General features: G+C 37.7%; 2 protein-coding genes across 3 annotated transcripts in view; one reads left to right on the plus strand and one right to left on the minus strand.

Moving 5' to 3' along the window:
• LOC131685120 (protein kinase C and casein kinase substrate in neurons protein 1) overlaps positions 1–22,587 on the plus strand; it is a 122,209-nt gene that overhangs the window by 32,318 nt on the left and 67,304 nt on the right. The window lies entirely within an intron of this gene.
• On the minus strand, positions 7,478–9,625 carry LOC131685121 (probable DNA double-strand break repair Rad50 ATPase). The gene is made up of 7 exons (XM_058968583.1): positions 9,506–9,625; positions 9,289–9,420; positions 8,966–9,227; positions 8,552–8,907; positions 8,109–8,275; positions 7,916–8,052; positions 7,478–7,851 (listed from the first exon to the last, which is right to left on the minus strand). The coding sequence occupies exons 1-7, from the start codon at positions 9,564–9,566 to the stop codon at positions 7,557–7,559; spliced, it is 1,410 nt and encodes a 469-aa protein (XP_058824566.1). The 5' UTR covers positions 9,567–9,625; the 3' UTR covers positions 7,478–7,556.

A 22,587-nucleotide genomic window follows, 5' to 3' on the forward strand; every position in this document is an offset into this window, starting at 1 on the left:
ACTAGAGTCTAGGGAATCAATATGTCAAGACATATCAATCCTCTAGGCCAGATTTTTAAAGGCAAAATTTTTCTTCGAAAACTTCAAAATTTCTTTTGTGGAGAATATGAGAAATGGACGTTAAAAATATCAATATTTTCCAATATCGCTCAAGTGTTCTACAAGTCATGACATACTATGAAGTTGAACGGAAATAAGCTTTGCTTGCCATAATCAGTGCTACTGGAATATTAAACAGAAATATTTTTAATGAAAAAGTGTTCATAACAGTTTCATAAATAAATTCAAAATGTCTAGCGTGAAAATGCGTTCCGCGATATGCTTTTTTTTAAACGACTTATTTTGATCAGAAATGTGTTGATTATCTTGAAGCTTGCGTTACTAAATTTGATCAAGTTGTTTATTTTAAGTGGGCGAAATTTAAATGTAAAATTGATTGGAACTTGGTACTTCTAGCATATTTCGAAAATGTACGAAAATTTAATTGCTCTGACGATAGAGTAGGGGAACATGGGGAGACTTGACTAAGTGTAAGATTCTACATTTGGCTATAACGTATTCTCTTTGGTTTTTAATTTTTTTAAAATATTTTTATGCTTGTTTCGATCCCTTAAGGTAATTATAAATGTTTGAAATGGAAAATACTTTCATCATAGAAAATATTCTGCTCGGGGCCGCCGTACCCTAATTACGTAAGGCTTTTTTTAGAACTATTCAACCTCGCCCTCCTCCCAGATGAGAGTTCGTATGATTTTGGTGAACTCCCTCTCCCCCTACATAAGATTTTATCTTACTTTGTGTAATTTTAAATCATATTGTTAATTCATTAAATTATTCGATAGCGAACACGATACTTATTGAATTATTAAAAGAGAACTCAGGACAAAATTTAACTACACACCAAAAAATTATAAATTTTATCATTGACGTAATTGCAAACATGACACAATTTAACAAACCGTAATTCACGAAATGACTAAATATTAAACATCACCGTGTTCCATTTAATTTTACATGAAACATATTTTCCATGCGCAATGACATAAAATTACACTTACTGTCATACAGAACAAACGCCATATGTGGAGTAAAATTACATGATTTACGAAATTCAATGTCATGTAAAATTAAAATCAAACGTAAAACTAAGTCATTTTTGATGCTCGTATATGTCAGGATCAGGAGACGTAAATTTATACGATTTTTTCTAAGTGTGTGTATAATCATCTGTAGAAATTTCATTTGCATCCTAATCTCGCCCAGTAGAAATTTCAGAATAAATTTTAAGAGATATTTAGAAACTCCGATTTGTTCCACATAATTTGCTTCGCTATATTCCACTTCCTTTGAATCTATTTTCTTGTGATGTAGAACTCAAAAGAATTTATAACCTCTTCTGATGTGAATTTGTTCGGAGTTTCAACTATAACGCTTATCGTACGCATAGTTCCGACATAGCTATCTTCGAATTTTCTTGAAGTAAAATACAGTTCACACTCTGGAACTATACAGCCAACAAGTTCTTTGACAATCACATGACAGAAAATTTTTCATATACCTTGCGGGTTTGAAGCGAAAGTTTGAAAAGAAGGATGTTGGTCTAACAACACGAATGGTCTCAACACTTCTTAACTCGTAAAGCAGATTGTGACTCCAGTTCCCGATCAGAACAATGTACCACCAAGAGTCAAGAAATTTCTGTAACTGCTCCAAAACCATCGACAATTAAGCCGCCCCTTACGTTGGCAACAATAAATTCCATAACTAATTTAACAATCATATTTTGTCGCTGCAAAACACTTCGATTTGAGGTCTGCGTTTCCATGACCATGATGTACAGTATGTGCTCATTTTGATTGATATATAAAATGTTCATGGCACAAACAAGAAATAGTTTCTTTTCTTATGAGAAGAATATTTTTCTTATCGATTTCATTTTTCATGCATGTTTTATGATATTACTTAAGAAAGGACAAACCTTCCCTCCCCCAGGTGAGAATTGGTAAGATATTTTGAAACACCCACTCCCCCCATATGTCCTTACGTAATTAGTGTATGACCCCTAATTAATAAATTTGCGTTAAATGATGTATTTTTTTATCAAACTGTGGTACCTACTGTTAATGTTAACCACGTCACAAAAAATCTCACCTTAAACATCAATCTAACTTTATAGCACTAGTTAACAAAGTTAGCAGTCATGGTTGAATTCGTGAGATGTGCACATGCAATGTAATCATTATAGCTAATCCCTAGAAGGGAATGCATTAAAAATCGAAATTCAACAATTTTATTTTTTTTGTTGGTATCTAAGAATCTCGACAATATGGAGTAAAATAATTACAGCACGTTTTTTATGCCAAGTCTTTCCCGATGGGGGAACAAGAAGTAATATTTGTATTGTCCATATTACACCCACAACACACTGTTCATTCTACAGCTAATTTATTTTTAAACAACCGTGCTGATTAAGCGAATTCGTCGTGATACTAGCAAAACATGCGCAATAGGTTAAATTATTGTGATATAACACCATGGTTTCTGAGTTACTGGTTGAGAAGTGCGGTCATACAGTTAATGCCCATATAAACTGGTACTACCATGGTATATAGATGATGCAAAACTTTTTAAAATGGGTATTAAAATACTTAGATTGGCTGGTCTTTAGTTGCTTTGCCCACATTGGCCAGCTAGCACGGCCTTGATGCCCCGGAGATCTTGCCAATGTTCAGAGTTAATTTCACAGCTATTCCTCAGAAAATTCTTGATCAATTTTTTTTAATTTCAATTATAGAGGTTTTAACCTTAAGGTCATTCGCCTCTTCCGGTTAGAACATTCTCTTAGGAAAAATTTCTAACCCTATGTGCGGGGTCGCGACTCGAACCCAGGTGCGCTGCGTACAGGGCAATCGATTAACCAATACGCTACGCTCACTCCCTTGATCAATTTCTACATCTTCCAAATTTGAAATGATTGAGGCAATGTTTCAGTTGGCTGCTATGGAATTTCATCCCGATTTGACTTTTGATTTTGGAGTTACAGGTTGGTTAGTGCGGTAACAGGAATTTCCCATATACCTGTTCCATCATAATACTTGCCTTTTTTATTTGAATGGGTATTCTGAATTTTAACAGGGGCGGGCATGCCACAACCCCGCACCCCCTCCCCATCAAACCCGTAGCTCTCTCATTCCCATCGCCTGCATTCACCAGGCATACCAAAATAAGCTGGGTGGTGGTAGCTGTGGTTTGTGGGTTTTTCATCCCCCCCCCCACACACGCCCACACATCTGCATGCAAAATAAGTTAGCAAGCATCCAATTTTTTTGTTTCAAGTGTTTCAGCGTCATCAAGTTCGTGGATGGTGAGCAATTGTATATAGGTGTTTTAAGAATGTAATTGACATTTCCACAATTATATTGAACATAACCAGCCATGGAATCATAGTTTGAAGAAATGAGAAAAGCATAATTGCACCACTAGGTGGATTAAAACCGGTTTTTTCCAAAATTTCGTTGAAGTTTTCAGAAATGTTTAAGAACTTGTTTTGCGAACATCTATACTGAAGACCAAAAATCAATTTATAGAACATTCGAAGTTATGGACCGTTGTTTGTAAATGACAACTTAACACTTTTTTAACATAATTTCTTAAATATCACAGATAAAGCTTCAGCATATTCCAGAAAGTTATTTGTTTTGTCAAGATACGTATGTTTCCAAAAGTAATAATTAGTCTAAGTTATTTAATTAGTAATAACTTTCAAGCGGACATATAGCTCTAGTTGCAATTAGAAGTGCTACTCAACCCAATAAAAATCAATGGATTTCACTCTCCAGTTGGTATAAAAGATTAGAAAAAGTTGTTTTTTTTTCAAAAAATATCTTCGAAAATACTCGAGGCAGGAAAAAATATGCGTGTATAAAAATTATGTATTTTGGCGAGTGGAGAACTTAATTGAAGTGCTATTTGAAAGAAACTGCTATAACTTTCAAAAAGTTTAAAGAAGATACTCAGTGTGTTCGGCAAAGATATTCGCGAAAGCAATCCTAAAAGCTTTTCCAAAGATGTCAGATCATTTCTGCTACAAAACAAATGAATATAAGAAACTCACTTTTACGAGGATTAATGACTTAAGTTATAGCAGCAAATGACAGACCTTATCCCGAAAACACTATTGACGTAAACTCAGCTATTATGAAAGTTGAAGTTTTTGTGTCCTCAGCAAAGTTGTTGGCAAATGCTTACTATACAACTTTGCTGAAGATACAATCTTAATATATGCAGTTGCAACAAAGTTGATATCTCACTTTTAGGGAGATTCATCATTAAAATCACAATGTCCACAAATCCCTCCGAAGACGTCATTGACCTAAATTTTACGATTTAGGGGTAAAGAAGAGATGGCATGGTTTTGGCAAAAACCACTGTGCGTTGTACTAAATCAAGAAGGAAATTGTTCAGAATTTTGTTATAAATCCTTTGTTATGAAACACTAAAAAGTTCAGCAGATAAGCAATGTATGCAGCTTTTCCGGTCCACATATTTGTTAATAAATTAAAAGTTTGTAGGGGAGACCGGGGCTAGTTGGCGGTGCTTTCAGTTTTCATTTAATACCGCTTTGATTGTTGTAGATCTTGCAAAATAGAACACGTTGCATGAAAGGGTAGACGGTTGGCAACATCTCTGAATTTTATTAAAGTGTTTGATATGTTGTCTTCATTTCTACAGACAAAAATATGTGACGCGGAAAAGCCGCCAACTTACCCTAGCCTTGGGGTAAGTTGGCGGACTGTCAGAAAATAAGCAATCCAATGGAAATAAAATTACATAAGTGATCCATATAAAATGTGCCGATTGTCTTCAATAAAACCTTATGGTATTCAACACTTTTCATTATATTTCAGTGCCAATATCCCCTCATTTTGACTTTGACGCGTGCTCCATATTCAAAAGCAAATTTTCGAAATACTTCAGGCGATTGGCTGAAATAATTTTCCCCTGCATTGACGAGAGACACAAGAAAAAATTTCTTTTACTTTGGAGTGGATTCCAGAATAAAAATATATGATGGCTATTTTTGCACTATAAATAGTACCGCCAACTTGTCCCGTGTGCGTTACCACCAACTTACCCCAACCGCATATTTTATAAAAAAGGATTTAAAAAATTACTTTTGGGTATGAATATGTATAATAACTATACGGATGCTGAAAGCTCTTTTCACGCACTATCGAAAAATATAATCGTTCGAGGAATAGATTGAAAACCAGCTAAAATAACACAAAATGTTTAAAATTAAGAAAATTTACAAAGTATGCTCAAAAACACAATATCGCCCACAGCTTCTACAAAACATAATGTTTCGCAACAAAAACATATTGCATAATGCGTTTCACATTACTTGAGGTACACAACGAGAGACAGCGCTTTATGTCTAATAGAAAAGGAGAAAAAGGGGTTTCGCCAACTTAACCCCACCGCCAACTATACCCGGACTCCCCTACTTTAGGTAGATCCTATAATTCCGGTTTATGCTTGGATATAAACTTTTATCACATTTGTTGCTTTTTGCCTAAATTCTTGGAATATAATATCCTAGGTCAGAACAGGTTAAATCCTTTTCATTAAATTTGATGTGGCCATTTGAGAAGCTTTTGGCTTATGCATAAAAACCATTAATTATTTTATTTCTTCTCCTTTTTCAGGTAATCATTAGAAATATTCAAACTTCATTGCCGTCGACTGCAAATTACGTGACCACAGTCATAGCAGAGATATTTGTATCGTAACCGAAAAGTGAGTCGTTAAATGTCTAAGACGAAATAAAGACTGTTCTAGTAGAAAAACATTTCCCAATTCACTTTGTGATAATTAAGGCTCGATACGTTTTGGTACAGTGTGTATACGAATAGAAAACTTGTTAGTATGCGCAATGATTTGAATCTTATAAAGCCTTTATTAAAATGTAAAATAAGAAAATCACTTAATTCATTTCCTAATTATGACTAGGATTATGCAAATAAGTTACTGCAAATGTGTAGACAAATCTAGAAGCGGCTTTTGACAAATAGTTGCGATGCACAAACACACTGTTTTGTGTAATTCGAACCATGATCATCAAACTAATCGAGCGGTTATCTTCTTTCACAGTATAATAATGGTTTTATATGATTCAAAGATAGGCAAAATGAGTGTATAATTCTCACTATGCGTACAGCAAAAAGGTTTCTATTCTTAGGTAAAACAAAAGAGTCTTGTACCTAAAAATATGCGCTAATTGCAATCGTAAATTAGTTAGGAATTTGCGTTTCGACTTCGTCTCATCAGAATCCGACACTAACTTAGTGACAGGACTAAGCTAGTGCCAGATTGTCGGTTTTTTTGCGGAACATCACACAGGGGTTTGATTATAAACAAGTATTTTCGTTTTAAGAGCTAGCGCCAATCCTGTCACTAGTGTTAGTGTTGGATTCGTACATTCGCAAGCCTTGGCATCAAAAGAAGGCACAATAAGATGTTTGGTGCGGCGATAATCACAAATTGCCACGCTGCTTTTCGATTGATAAACCACAAAATACTGTAACTCGGTATTCTCGTCTTCGGTCAATTTAATAAGAGATTTTTTAGCGGTGGAGAATATTGCCTCAAATATGCTAAGTAGTTAGGCTAGTAACAAATTCTACTTTCACATTAATTTATGTGTAATGCGACGCTGCTTTTATGTACAAATGAAACATCAGCAGTCATGGAATTTGCGTTTTGACTTCGTCTAATCAGAATCCGACAATAATTTTGTGACAGGATTAATCTAGCGCTGGATTGATGCTAACTCCAAACAACAGGATTTTCGTAGCTGTCTGCTAAGCGCTTGTGTGTAAATTTCACATAGTCATAGAGAAATTAATGTGAACTATTTTGCCGCACTTTGCATAATTGTCCTATGTATAGAAGGAATCCCATTAACATGGGATAAATACGAGTATAACGGCTACATAACAAACAAACTGTTCTCACGGGAATAATATGTTTTAGCGATAGAACAATAATTTCATTGCAAGATTGACACCTTGCCCTATAGATCCGTCGATCTCAGTACAAGCTGTGTTATTTTCTCTGGCACTATCACGTGAAGCAAAAAATAGTATAATTTTTACCAGTGACAGTTGTGTATATTTAAACACGAGCCCATACGCCCACTGCCTTGAAATAAAGGCGATACGATTATTTGTTTTCAAGTAACCATAGTATTGTTATTGCATGATATTGTTGCTCAATTCAAGTGGCAAAGTGTGATAAGTATCCGCACTTCGCGATATTTGTGATTGAGTCTTAATATGATCGACCGACAGACTACTCAGAGTGGTGCCATGTTACTTTTGTTTATTTTGACGATGGTTGAATGTTGACAAGATAATGATTTTTTATTTATATTGATTTTCCACTGAAAACTACGTTTGAGAGTAATAAACGCCCTACCAATTCTCTACACTTGGACCTGATGCCAGAATGACAAATTCAATGGTTAGCAACGATAGGATGCCTGTAATTGTTAATCATTTAGAGCCTTCTGGTTCAGCCTCCTCATTTATAAGGCTACAGACGCTTTCCGACTCATTGGAAGAGCACGTACAAGAGTACGCTTCACCGGCAGTTTGCTCGACGGCACACAAACTGCAAAACGGTGGGCTTAGGGTTTCGGTAGATGACGATTCGTCTTTTAAGAAATTCTTCTTGCGTACTCCATACTCTGCCGCGGCGGCAGCAGCTTCGTTGTATCTCTTCAAAGTGTCGATTTCATTTTGAGCCTCATTGAACTTCATCTCAAGACTCAACAGTTCACGTTGCATACTAAGCAATGAAAAAATATAAACAATTATAAGGGCCCGTAGAATAAAGTCGTAGTATATAATACTTGTGTGAGGCAGACGATGCTTTTGTGCTTTGGTCCTCCAGTGTAACTTTCAGACGATGATTTTCGCATTCCATATCTACTGCTCTTTTGTTCAATTCCGCTTCCTGCTTATCGTATTCACTTTGCATTCTTGCCATCTGACGTAAATTACCATTTCTTAAATAGCTAACTACAATTTAAAAATGTTACTTACATATGTAGTACTTTCCTCCTTTAGAGCATCATACTGCCTGGTAATCTCTTCCAACTGCGTGGTCTTTAACCGTAGTTCTGACATCAACTGGTCATTGGATTGCTTTTGCTTTACCGCTGAATCGTATTCCTCTTTCAGCGAAGTATATTTGTCGACCCAGTTCAAAACTACACCGTCGAAATGTATGCAAAAAAAGAGAAAATATAGAACACTTTCATTTTACTTCCCTGCTTCAAAAATTATCATAATAGTAGAGCAGTCGCCTGTAGTGTTAATCTGACTACCAATTTCATGTGCGTCCCATTTCCCTCTTGTTTCACTTTTTTGTCAGTTGGCCAACAGTGATAACGTTCTGTCTGTTGGTGCTACTACTTTATTATGCAAATTCGACCGCGTGTCACGCTCGTGGTGAATATGACGTGTTGTTCTACATTCGAACTTACCCTTTCGCTTCTCCTGGTCAATTTCGGTCAGTGTGTTGAAAGCCCGGGTTCGCTCTTGCTGCAATTCTCCGGATATACCCTCACACGCCTCCAGTCCAGATTCGATATCCAACAGCAATGATTTGAGGGTCAGCTTCGTTTCCTGCAGTTCCTTGTTGGCAAACTTTAAAGCTTGCTCGCGCTCCCGAAGCTCATCCGGCAGTTGCTTCAAACGGTTGATTTCTTGCATAAGCATTTGATTTTCTTTCTCCACGGCGGAATTGATTTTCTGGGTAACCAGTACTTCATTTTCCTTGAGGGTCTTCAACTGTTGCTTCTGGTGCTCGACGATTGAATTCATTTCCAGCATTTTTGATCTGTGGGATACATTGTAAAATGTTTCTTAAGCTAGAAAATAAATTCGAATGATTATACCGATAAAGCAGCAATTGTTCTTCCTTCATCTTGAGGTGTCTCAGAAGCTCTTCCTGTTCCAGCTTTGCCTGTCGTAACTGATCGAGATAAATGACGAGCGCTTGGTGGCAACGGCAGTTGCACTCAGTAAGTCCCAAAAACGCAGAACCGCCGCTAGGTCTTCTGCTTTGCGTTTCCAAAGCAGAAGGGTCTTTCGCTGTTTCCGCACATTTAGCGGCAAGATTCAACTGACAACGACTTAGAAGCCGTTGCGTGTTAAGTTCTATAAATCGGTTTGTTGGTGAATCGTGGGATTTTTTTTATAGAAATTGCACAAAATTAACCTTTACGAACATCCAATTCCAAATTACTTATGGTGTTTTCAAGATCATCCAGTTTACTAATGATTCCAGTGATTGGTTCATCGTCTGAGGTACTTGATGGTGTTTGGGACAGGGAACGGTTGGGAATTTTTGCTGAAATTTGAATCCGGTCGAAGCGAAGCATCAATTTAGATGGATTTGAGTAGGTTAGTTACTATGATTTATAAAGGAAATATACCTTGTTCTGAAACTTTTTTGGCAGTACGGGAGGAGGTATTGGTCGAGGAATGGTTGGACATTTCTACTGAAATTTAGATCCGGTCAAGGGGAAACTTCAATCTAAACTGATTTGTTTAACTTGGCTACTACGATTCGGAAAGAAATTATACCTTCTTCTGATATTTATTGCATGATCATTTTTCGAAGATACATATCAACGTTGGACATTTTATAGATTTCAATGAAATCATGAAATACCTGCTCCAAATCGCGTATGCAGTATGTTTGAAAAGTTCTTCACGTACTGCCACATTCATACATTGATATATGTACAATCCCGTTGTTCATTTTCAGTTGTTTTTTTAACAGTAGATGTTCAGTCCACAGGGAAACCAACGACACGACCTGAAACTTAATGAAAAATCCCGAACAAAAAGTGTTCACGAAATTAACCGCCAGTTATCAGTACATTGAGCGACCCCTCGGTAAAGATGAAATATGAATTTCTCACGCAACACTGTCTCAATTTTCTTAATGTTTATTTGCATACCCTAGCAACCAAAGTCCGTAACAGATAGAAAAGAAAATATTCTGTTTCGTTTGCCGTAAGAATCAAATGTGAACTCGGATAAGCGAAGCTTTTGTTGGACTTTGGCAAAATTTGCTTCTTTTGAAACATTTTCGTCTAAACAGTGTCTAAAACGTGAAGTGATAGTTCCAAATCTCAGTCAAGAAAAATGTCTCGCGATCCTCACAACGTTTTGTTTATTTTGGAGAGCTAGGCAACAACGCCAGCAATCCGAATAGTGGAGCTCCTGGCAAGTGGTCTTAATGATGAAACAGTTTTGTTCCGCTTTGGCAATTAATCTAATCATTATGTGCTGCCAAAACAACCCGCCATTTTTTCAACAGTTGCTGCTGCTTTCTAGCCACAGAGATCAGAAAGATCTTTTAGAAGAAAAACATATACCAGGTAATTGTGATGTGAAATGCTCTTATCAGTAACCGTATACTAAGCTGAAAATGTTTATTTTTTAGAAAGACGGCGCATCCGGATCTTGCCAAGAAACAAAATAACACGAAAATTTCAACACGCGATTATCAGTCCAGACGGCGACATCCTCCGGTAAGGGACGACATTTCGTCGTCGCCTTTGAAGCAGTAGTTTTTTTAATAAATTTTTCTAAGTACTCATGCGTCGCGCGACTGTTTTATGCAAGGATCGGCCAGTATGCAGAAGTCGCGCATGTGTTCCCGCTACTTCGGTATTCAAGTACATTCCGACGCAGGCGCGCACTTTGAAGCCAGGATCATTAACGACGCTGTATGCTGCTGACTCGTTTGTGGCAGAATCAGATCACGAGGAAGGGTTTTCTGAACAGCGGAGCTTGTTTGGATTGGATGCCGCTGGAAAATCGAATAGATTGCTAGCAAGTCCGCCATTGTTGAGGAAGAGGATGCGTCAAACGGTACTGGTAAGTTCGGAGACGAATATATTAAATTATTCATAACTGATTTCCGTTTATTTCAGTATCGTTCCTTGCTGGGCTACTGACCAACGTGTAATCGTTCCTGCTGTCCAACAAGACGATCGGATTCGCTCGCTCGAAGGCACCAAGCGGAGGATACCGAATCGCTATCGGAACCAACGCAAATTCCGCTGATCGATCGTGTCATTTGTGCTTTACCACGAACCGCTATACTCTGGGTTGATCGCGGTTCGGGCAAGATGCTACACCGGAAATTGTATCGTACCGAAACCGAATGAGTCAACGTCCATCTGTTTCCTGTGTCCGACAGCAGACTCGTAGCAACACACAAGCGCTAATTTTGGAAAATGAACGCAAATTAGAGAGCGAGAGCTTTACAAACGATTCACTTGTTTACAATATAAAGGAAAAGAGCTACGAATCCTCCTGCACCCCGGTAAAAGTCAAGAGGGAGGTGACCCAACCTTTGCGGGTTGAACTCATCATAAAGGAAACGTTTCCAATATCAATCGTCCCATGTGAACCGAATCCGCTCGAGTTGCCGATACAGATCAAGGCAGGGTTTTCTGAACGGCGGCAGTTGTCCAAATTGGATTCTGCTGAAGCAAAATCAAAGATTTTGCCAACACGGCCGCAATTGTTCAAACGGTGCGGGTAAGCTAGATGACGAATAAATGCAAAAAATCTTTACTGACTTCCGTTCATTGCAGTATCGTCCCTACTGGGCTACCGATCAACGAGTAATTGTTCCTGCTGTCTGAAGAGTCGACTGGACTCGCTCGATCAAGTATACCAAACAGAGGATACTGAGTCGCTATCGGAAGCGACACCAATACAGTTATTACGAACCGCTATATCCCGCGCTGATTGTGGTCTGGAACGAAATGCTACAGTTGATTGCAAAATAATTCTAATCGTACTGAAACGGAAAGAGTCAACGTCCATCTGCTTCCAGTGTGCGGAAATGAGATTTCAGGTCGCCGGATACCACACGGCCACAGCTCCTTGGAACAGGTGGAATCCGCAACGTATCAATGATTATTAGAATAAATCTTAGATGTAGATAATGAAATTCCTTTAAAAACTTCAATGGGTGTTATCCTTGTCATAGAGAAAAACGGTCATGTTGTGATTTTCAAAAGTTTGTTCCTCTATTTTGTTTTCTAACGTCTTCAGTTGTGCGAAGGTGTACGTACGTGCACTTCAGAAACAACGAAATAAAACTGGTCGCATTCTTCTCATCGCAAGTATTTATAATGGATTGATGGTACTGTTAATAATTTTGCTTTGAAGCATTTTGTATTGATTGGAGTACTTACTCACTAAATCTATTTTCTACGCCAAATTTTCAAGCGGTAAATATTACAGGAATGGATGCTCTAGACAACTTTATTAAATATCTCTTTAAAGATCACTTTCAGGTGAAATATTTCAACTTCATTTTATTCGGTTGTAATCGCTGTTGAATGCGATACTTGGAAATTGTATACTTCTAGATTTCAACTGCATCAAACAGTCTTGCATGTCCAACGATGAAATCAAAATAGCTCCTCATGATCGTTCAATATATCTTGATATTTCTTCGATAATCTGCAATGAAAGTGGATTGTTTATTTCAGCTACACTACCCATGATCGCATAGTTGTACCGTTTTTATGGGATTTACTATCTTTATGGGACTGATATGCGATCAAGGAGAATACACCGGTGTAATGCATTGTCGAAAACGAAAAGGACGTTATATTTTGGTTCTTACCATGGTTTAGATATACGAATCCTTCGGACAATCCTATTTTTCGACTGGGTTTTTTGTATCGGTGGTTCTGGTTCTTCCACACGTATTCCGACTCGTTCCTACACAGCACATTATCAACTTATATGCTTCCAAACAACTTTTTTCGAAAAACTAACGGTTTGTTTTGTTTGCAAATCGTTTTTCCCTACGTAACCAGGGGTTGCTACGGTAGGTAATTTGGAAAAAATAACAACATATTATTCAGTGTTGCAGGTTTCATACATTTTGCAACCAAATATCATATTTGACAGTACGAGTTACCTGAGTCACTGAGGGGTAGTCCGATTTGCGATACAGTTTCGGAATGCAAGTGTCTAGTCGTGTCGTTGGGGAAACTGCATGTTCTCATACAAAGTACCCACCTGAATATTTTAGAATCAATCCTGTATTAAAACTTAAAATTAGGTTGTCATTTTGTATCGAAATCGGAGTCAGTATTCAGTGTAGTGTACTAACGAATTCAAATTGCAAGTTAATTGGAAACTGGAAAAAATTGCGCTTGATCCCAGATACGTTTGTAGAGCAAGGTTCAAGCTAATTTAATTTATATATTTCATATCTCAATATTATCTTCGTGGCAATAATCATCAAGGATAATTAACCTTATTGTATGATATAGAAATGTATTCCTTCGGTTATATATGTTATCAATTATAACGTAACAACTCTTAATAACCCCTTCTATGATTTTGGGTTGCGATGCTATATGTTGACAGTGATAAAACTGATAAGAGCCAATAAGGTAGACTTACTTATCTATCCGTCAGCTTGTGGTGTGGTAAAACTAAGTGTGATGTTGGGTATTTTTGATAGTCATATTTCGCAGATTTCCTTCGCTAAGGCAGAAAAAATGTCTAAGCTTTCCGCTATATATACCTCCAAATCCGTAAAGATGCAATCATAAATTATTTTTATTCGGTTAGCACGCATGGTTCCATCCAGTCCCAAACCTGGGACGTTTCCAGAGAGGGGAGCTAGGGAACCAAAATCTTGTCAATAGTTATAGTGTTTAGAACAAAGTGACGAAAGTATTGAAGAAGAAATTTTATAGGAGACTAAGCAGTAAAAAAACCTTAACTTCCTCGCTAATGAGTGCCATGTTTATCAAAATACGAATATAATGCCTAATCAGGTGCTCAATAAAGTTTATTAGTTAAATGACACGTTTTTGAAATGTGCCCAATTCGTATTTTCGTTCTAATTCTGTACCCTGTGCTCTTAATATATATACCAATCATTGCAATCAAGCGTGTTAAGCAAAAAATACATTTCTGTTAGCCGAGAAGCGTTTGTTTTCGCGACATTTTGACGTAATAGCATTTTTTGACACCTAAAGGGTGTAACTTCCATTAGGTATTTTCCATTGGAACTGTAGGTGGAATTAGTTCAATGTGTATTATTTACATTGTATAAGTTTCTCTAGCAATTGTGTAACCATTGCAAAATTAGATTCCTGGGTTCATTTTCTCCACTGCTCCTCACAAGCGCCGTCCCTGAGGAAGTTAAAATGCAGATGATGTCCATGTTTGTCAAAAAATAAATGATTTAGCAAGCAATTTTCTCGTGTAGAAAGCGAAGCACCCCGTTCGTGGCAACCGCGACTGGGCAGGTGTAATCGAAAGAATGCCCCCAAAAGCGTCTACTTCCACTTCTGAGGTTTCACGATGGCCCTACGTCTTTGTTGCCGGATGCTTTCTCTTGCAATTACTCGAAAGATGTTCTGAAGTGGTACGAGGCTAAGGAGGTCAATTTAGTGTAAAAGGGACTTAATCCCCCGAGCGCACCAGAATTGCGCCAATTGAGAAATGCTGGGCCATCATGAAGCAGGTAAGCTGGAAGCAGGCATGAGGAAAAAATGGATTTCCACACATAAATAAGTTAGCCTGTACACGATCTTACGAGAAGTGTTAAGAGGAAGGTACGCGTTTGTGGATATGGCTATGACATTCACTATGAAACTTTGGACTGATTTTCCAGTACATATCGAAAGCCGACGCACTATGATTCCAAAGTCGTATTTAGAAATACAAAACTACTGTCGCCCAAATAATTTGTTTTAGCTATATAATGTCTATAAAACTTTGTTAATATTTTATTGGCATTTTTTCGAATATGTAAATGTAAATGAAGTAGTCCTTGTGGTTAGGGCGTTCAATTAAAGGATCAACTGTTTAGATGTGTCATGTTTATCTGCACAATGTTCTACAACAGTTAAACTGAAGCCACTTTATTGAATAAACAAGGCTATCTATAATGGTTTATTTGTTATGATTTTTTAAAGATTTAAGAAGGGTGGCTTCTGAGTAAACGGTTTTCTTATATTATCTTTTCAAGTGTTGATTTCTCGCATATGCATTGTTATATAGATTTCTGGATATTTTTGCCAAAGTAATGAAACTCCAATCTCTTTTGTTTGTACAGCTATAAGTAATTTTCACAACAAAAATGGGTTTCTTCAAACCTTAATATCTTCAAAAATTGAAATTCGATTTTCAATCCATCAATTCCATCTGAAAGCTGGTTTTTTAACCAAAATTGTTAAGAAATTTTCAAATAGCAGATTCCACGAAGATCCGTCCGAAAATCTTTAAAATCGTGACCGACCATCTTAGATTTTAATGAAACTTTACACGTTTCACCGTCATGCAAGACTAAATATTTTCCACAGGTAATAAGATTATTTTGACTCAAGAGCAACTTTTCAAAAGGGCGTAAACGTTTCTACGTGTATGAATTTCAATTTTTTTTTGTTCGATTACTGTATTTTATACAGCAAAACTATCTGAAAACGAGTTACAGGGAATGAATACTTCTGTCTGAAAAAAATATACACTGAAAAAAATGTTGTGTCATTTTTCAAAAAAACAAAAATTTATGATAAAATTTCAATTGCGAAGAAACCCATTTTTTTAAATTTTTTATATTTTGTTACCAAAAACCTAAAGAGAAAAGAAACATTTTGAATGTGATTGCATGATGGAGAAAAAATCGGTAAAAAAGTTTTCCTAACAATAACTTCGTACATGTTTTTAAATTTCATACTAATAGACATACAAAATTGTAATTCTATTACAGAATATAATTCTAGGCACCATTTAAAATCAAAATGCTTTTAACAAAAATATTCCAAAATGCGATAGTTTTCGAGATATTTGAAATTTTGCTCCTTCAAAAACAATTAATTCGTGTAATTATGCTCTTTTTAAAAGTTATTCGCGTTACCCCATCAAAAAATGTCAAAAATTTAATGTTTATCGTTTTAAAGACGTAAAAGCAACTTTTTAGTGCATTTGGATCCTGGAGAAGCTTTCAATAAAAAAGTTTTCCTAACAACAACTTTTGACATTTTTTTATAATTCTTACTATTTGCAGTCAAAAATGCAATTCTGTACAACATCTGACTGTAGCTTCTTTTGTAACTTTTTCTTCATATCTTCTTCAGATTTGACCTCCTTGGGATGCTTCCGTAGTGCTTGCTTCAGAACTGCCCAGTATTTTTTCGATGGGCCTTAGTTCCGATGCGTTGGGGGGTGAGTCATGTCCTTGGATACCAAAGTGACCCCGTTGGCTTCGCACCACTCCAGACAACATGCGAATAGCGGCACGAAGCTAGATCCAGTCAGAAGATCGTAGGGTCCCCGTTTTGCTTCAACAGAGGAAGCAGACGCTTCTATAGACACTCCTTGAGGTAGATCTCCCCGTTTACAGTCACGAACGGTGCACTCCGCGTGCGACACGATCAGATCGCTTGCCAAATCATGTAATTATTGGCATACTTTGAAAGATTCTGCTTTCTTACTTCCTCCGGAACATCAAACTTGTGCTGGGCGGTGAAGAAGAGTAGCCCTGGAAGCTGCTGGAAGTCCGCTGCATCTGGGTGTACAGTTACCAGACCCGTGATTTTCCCACCGTATTTTGTCGTTCGTCACGATTTGGAGCCTTGTGCACTTTGTACCCTCCCGGTGCTTGGCTCTCTGAACGATAAACTTCAACTTTTTGGCCATATCCCTGTCCGTAGCATTGGGATTCCGATTAAGCGCTACACGCGTTCGATTCTGATCGCTCATAGAACATCAATTCTGACCACATTTCTCCTTCCGTTCGATGCTCAGAGTTTGGTAGTGACGTTTAATCACACGACTCGCCATTGCGCGATTTCGTGTTGTTTCCGATGTCCCGTTGAGAGCTTGAGATTTTCCAGTGGCTTGCGCAAAATAAATTTGCGACGTTACTTTTCGGGTGAAGCCATTTTTTCCAATTTTCGGAAAACTGACAGCAATAAAAATACAGTGTGAACAATACACTCTAAACTACTTCTACCCAAATTTTCAAGAGAAAATATCCAATGGGTTATTTTCTACAGCGTTTTTACGTGATGCAATTTGACGTGGGACACCCTTTATTGTTTCCGGAAACAGAATCCTACCAAAGACAAATAATAAAGACGTAAATCTTACGAAAAAAGTTTAAAAAACTTGTGCCTCATTTAACCATTTTAGAATGAGTGACTCTGGTCCCTTCAGATTTGGCCGCTCTCGCCACTTGATGGCGCTTCAGTTTAATGTTTCTGTTGAGAGTATACTCGAAAGAGACATCAATGCAGGCCAGGAGCTAAACCAAAATTGTTGTTGACAGCTGAGTTGTTTGTTGTGTCACTGAGGTGTGGTGGGATTTTTCAGCGTTTGAACCTTTTAAACGCTGTTTTTGTTAATTTTGATAAAGAGTGATCACATCACACCGTGATCGAGTTAGTACTTTTATAGTGTCATTCCTCTTCACACGAGAACTTTGTATTTTTAGCATTTCGACAGCTGTATAGGAACTAAAGAAAAGGCCAAACTCAGAAGAAAGCCAGATGAAGAAGTACCGAATATACCTGTTACAACTCCTACGAGACCATCAATCTGCAAATTACTCATCGCTGCCAATTGTCATTCATCGTATGAATCTTAATTTCTACTATTTACGGGGCATATTGTCATGTTGGCTCGCTTTTTTAGATTATTTATCATCAACGAGGATGGACACTCGACGGAAATATCCAAACCTGACAATAATTCGAAAAAAATCGGATTTCGCCGTTGCTTGATGCCGATCGAAAAAAGTATTGTTTGGAGCCACGAATCACGAGAACAGACGTCCATCTTCATTTAATTTGTGTAAAAATTTCTAACGGTTTCGAAGGTAGTTGGGATATCTTCACCAGGTGCACTATTGTCGTCATGTTTTTTATTGGCTGAGTTCGACTGAATTGACAGCGGTTATACCTCTGCCCAGTCAAACCATTCCGGAACCGGTTCGGACTTCTGAGCGGATTCAGTTTGAATTCCAGCTCAAAGGCGTCAACCGATTGAGTGGGAATCGGTTATTTTCTTTGAGCAAGATTCCATATTGAATCCATTCAGGATCTCGATCCGGTTCTAGAATGGATTTGACGGATAGTTGGAATAAGTTGGTTTGGCAGCGCTAGTGTTTTATCGTATATTAATTCAAATATTTACACACGTTTTATTAATATATTTGCTCGATCATGGATGTCTGTTCTCTCTGCACGAATGCTTGCCCCGGGCAAGGCTCTATACTAGAGTGACAGAAAAAAAATGACCCCCATCGGCCCACCCCTGAGTCGATTCCTAGTCCCACCAGGAGTGTCTGCTCCAAATTTGAGTCAAATCGAACAAGTCTAGCTACCGGACCAACGTGCTTGAAGTTTGTATGGGATTTTTCGACAATTTACATGGAGAAAACCCACTTGCTCACATTTTCGCCGCTAGGTGGCACTGTATACATCAGATTATCACCAAAAGTGAAACTTAAGAAGATAATTTTATTATCTACAACTTTGTTGAAGACTGCAAAACGATCTGACTCCAATAGGAAAAGTTATTAAACTTTTAACGAAGTAATGTCTGAGTCAGTTTTGCATGGGGCCTAGCAGTGCATGGTAGTGTATCAGTACTAGGTTCTAACAAACTAAACATTTTTATGGAATAATGGTTAGATTTAGCTGAATAGTATGTTCGGAAGAATTGTAGTACATAATACGAGTTATGTTTTGGTTAGAAAATTGTAGTTCAACATCTGACCGCATAGATGGCGCCAACACTATCTTTTAAACGAAGAGAGATAGAAATTAGGTGTCTTCTACAAAGTTGTAGAACAAGAATGTTGCAGTAATTCTTCCAAACATCTCGATATTTTATCTCTCTCCGTTGAAAAGTTAGTGTTGGCGCCATCTATGCGGTCACAGATTGAACTAAAATTTTCTAACCAAAACATAACTCGTATTATGTACTGCAATTCTTCCGAACATACTATTCAGCTAAATCTAACCATTAATCCACAAAAATGTTTAGTTTGTTAGAACCTAGTACTGATACAGTATCATGCACTGCTAGGCCCCATGCAAAACTGACTCAGATATTACTTCGTTAAAAGTTTAATAACTTTTCCTATTGGAGTCGGATCGCTTTGCAGTCTTCAACAAAGTTGTAGATAATAAAATTATCTACTTAAGTTTCACTTTTGGTGATAATCTGATGTATACAGTGCCACCTAGCGGCGAAAATGTGAGCAAGATGGTTTTCCCCATGTAAATTGTCGAAAAATCCCATACAAACTTCAAGCACGTTGGTCCGGTAGCTAGACTTGTCCGATTTGCTTCAAATTTGGAGCAAGTACTCCTGGTGGGACTAGGAATCGACTCAGGGGTGGGCCGATTGAGTTTTCAAAAATTCATTATTTTTCTGGGCAGTCTACTCTATACTCGTAACCAAAGTAGATAACGAAAATGATTAACTCTAAACGGATGATGACATAGTTTTATATCTAAAAAACTCGACGAACTGAATCGAATGTTATATGTCACTCGGCCCTCCAGGCCTCCGTTAAAAAGTCGGTTTTCAGAGCAATTGCAATACCTTTCTATTGAGAAAGGCAAAACATGAATGCGACGAGATATCTTGATAGGCAGGATTATTCATAACGTATGCAATTAACGTTGTCTAAATGTATTGATAGAGTAGGATTTTTGAGTTTTTCTGATCACATCCCTTACTCACTCAAACTCACCCAGAATATTATTCAGAATTCTGATCGAATCTTGTGTGCAGCAGCTGATCCAACTCAATCATTGTTGGAATCGGGTGCTACATTCGAGCCGGGAAACTGAATCGAATTCCGGATAGTTTGTCTACGTCTGACCTTCGATTACTACGTTACGTTATTATATGAATGTGTGAAAAGCGAAAAATAAGTGAAGGAATCATTATTGCATCGAATGCAAATTTTCAAGAAATATCTGATGTGTGAAAATGTTATTTTCTAAATACGAAGTGATTGTGGAATTACGTATACATGTTGTTTGATAGTAAAAAAAGTTGTGCTACTTGAAAACTATCCAGTTGATACTCTATTCTCCAGTTTAAACTGAATTATTGTATTGGTATCAAATTTCAGAAGATCGTGCATATCGCAACTGAAAAACTTAAAAACTTCTCGTAAAATATATCCGGCCTTATTCTGCACGGCGTGTTACGTGAGGTGACTAAACTCACCTCACTTTACGTGACATTTTTCACCCGATTCTTAGAGTCGACTCGGGTGAGGTGAGATTCTCCATTGCGGTTAAATGGGCGCCTCAAGTCACCCAAAGTGACTCTTCAGAATTGGGTGAGAAAAGTCACGTAGAGTGAGGTGAGATTAGTCGTCTCACGTCACACGCCGCGCAGAATAGGGCCGATGGTATAGTAATGCGTTTTGGTGTATACACATATCAATGAAAAATACAAATTGGATTTCGAAAAACTTGATTTCCTCAAAGTTTATGGTTTAAGAGAATATAATTAGCATTGCTTCGAAAAAATTGTCCTCGATAATATAAAAACTACGTAGAACCTGATTAGTCAGACTTCGAAACTATTCAAGCTTCGTAGAAAATTGCTTCCTGTTCAGGACTAGTGATCGGAGAGGTGATAGTGGTACACGATCGACGGACTTGTTGTCCACGACCATCATCAATACTAGATCGGCAGAGCATTTGCTCGAGGGATCGTCTGAACCCGGAAAATATGTCACCATGCTGCATCGCTTCGCACTGACTTATTTTTTATGGTGTGGTACCGTGTTATTGAAATCGTTACATGAAACCTAGAAAATAATAAAGCTTCAAAAAATGTTCATGCTAGTTTAATTAAGTTCAAATAACCGAAAAAAATGTGGTCGACTTTATTCGCATGTATTTTATTGGTCACAGTCTTCGGATAATCCGTGCCTAGTTGGCAGTTCATCTGATCACGCCTTGCCGCTGCATTTCCACTTTAATCCCATTGTTCCGTCCGGTTGCTCCCCTCTGCCTACAAGAAATTCAAATATGGATTTTCATCAGCTTCCAGTATTAGCCAGGATCAATCACCGCGAATATCCGGGAAAACGCTGCTTTAAAAATTTTGCTTATTTTTGGTTCGATTGTTTTACCTTGGATACCGCGTTGTTTTTTCCCTAGAGACGTCAACAGAAAAAAGAGTACCCGTATTTATGATGTCAGTGGAACGTCATGGTTGGGTTTGACATTTCGAGGGACCGTGAGTTACTTATTGGCGAATCCATAATGAACCAAAAATTAAACCCTAGAGGCAAGGCCCTGATCCTACTGTGCCTGATGTGTTACGTGAACAGACTACTCCAAATCCAAATAGACACATTCTATTATGATTTTTCGAGGGCATTCTGAGCATAATTGACGAAATGTCTTCATTCGTATCTCTCAAATCCAAAATCCAACAGCCTTTGTCATCTTTAATGATCCATGCTTAAGGATTTTTACCATCATCTTCAGAGCACCGCAGGGTGGTATCTTAGGACCAATCATATTCGCGCTTTTCATTCACGACATACGCTAAATTGCGAAATACTGATGTCCGCTAACGATTTAAAAGTCTACAAGCTCAACTCGTCTACAGCTGATTATTATATTCTTCAAGAAGACACACTGATCCGGTGGGGCGGAAAGAATCGCAACGTCAATAAATTCACATCAATTTCCTTCTCTTGTTGTCGAACTCTTGTCAGCATCGAATAGTCGATCATGGACAAGTCTCTGGAACGTGTGGACAATCTGTGATTTGAGTGTTACGACCAATTATAAGTTGAGATTCAACGATCACATAGCTTTAACTAAAGCGAAAAAAAATTCTATTCTCGGTTTTATTCGAAGAAACACCACATCTTTTGACGACGTGTATGCGGGTAGAGAGTTTTGCATTTTTCTGCCCATTACGACTTGGAACTAGCTTAAAAATTCTGTACCCCTCGTTGTAAATTAATAAAAATCACATTGAAAATGAGTATTTCTGCGATATACTATAGTTTTTCGAGCTTTTAGGAATTTCTAATATCTTTGTTTTAGAATTGATTTCCCTGGTAATCTTTTAAAATTAACTATCTTAAATAATTCATTTATGCATTCAATTTTTAAGCCAGAGACTCGAAACAAAATCCTCGCTACGGGCCTGCCTTTGGCTTATGATTACGAAAAGCGTTGCCACCTTACCCTTCCAAGCATACTCACGGACACTCACAACTCCCAGTCACGCAGTTCAGTGGCCTTATCCGCATTGCATCGATCCTAAGTACTGTTATGCAAGCGCACCAAAAGAAAGCTCTGAAAAAAGGTGTCTAGCGCATCTTTGACCAAGGCGGGTAAGGCAGCACCCTGAATGATAATGAGGAGCGAAACATAAAGAGCATACCACCCAACACTACCGCTGATGACTGTCGAGGTCAGTTTTAGTGGGCCGGACGGTCTGAATTTTTAAA

The sequence above is a fragment of the Topomyia yanbarensis genome, chromosome 2, assembly GCF_030247195.1.
Source record: "Topomyia yanbarensis strain Yona2022 chromosome 2, ASM3024719v1, whole genome shotgun sequence".
In the NCBI taxonomy this organism is placed as follows: Eukaryota; Metazoa; Arthropoda; class Insecta; order Diptera; family Culicidae; genus Topomyia; species Topomyia yanbarensis.

Bases quoted from the DNA above. Each gene is read 5' to 3' on its own strand.
- LOC131685121 (XM_058968583.1), bottom strand. From the start codon at position 9,566: ATGTCCAACCATTCCTCGACCAATACCTCCTCCCGTACTGCCAAAAAA. The intron at 9,421-9,505 runs GTATATTTCCTT...TTCAAATTTCAG, and splicing joins CAAAAAAGTTTCAGAACAAG to CAAAAATTCCCAACCGTTCC. The intron at 7,852-7,915 runs GTATTATATACT...TTCATTGCTTAG, and splicing joins GCATCGTCTGCCTCACACAA to TATGCAACGTGAACTGTTGA.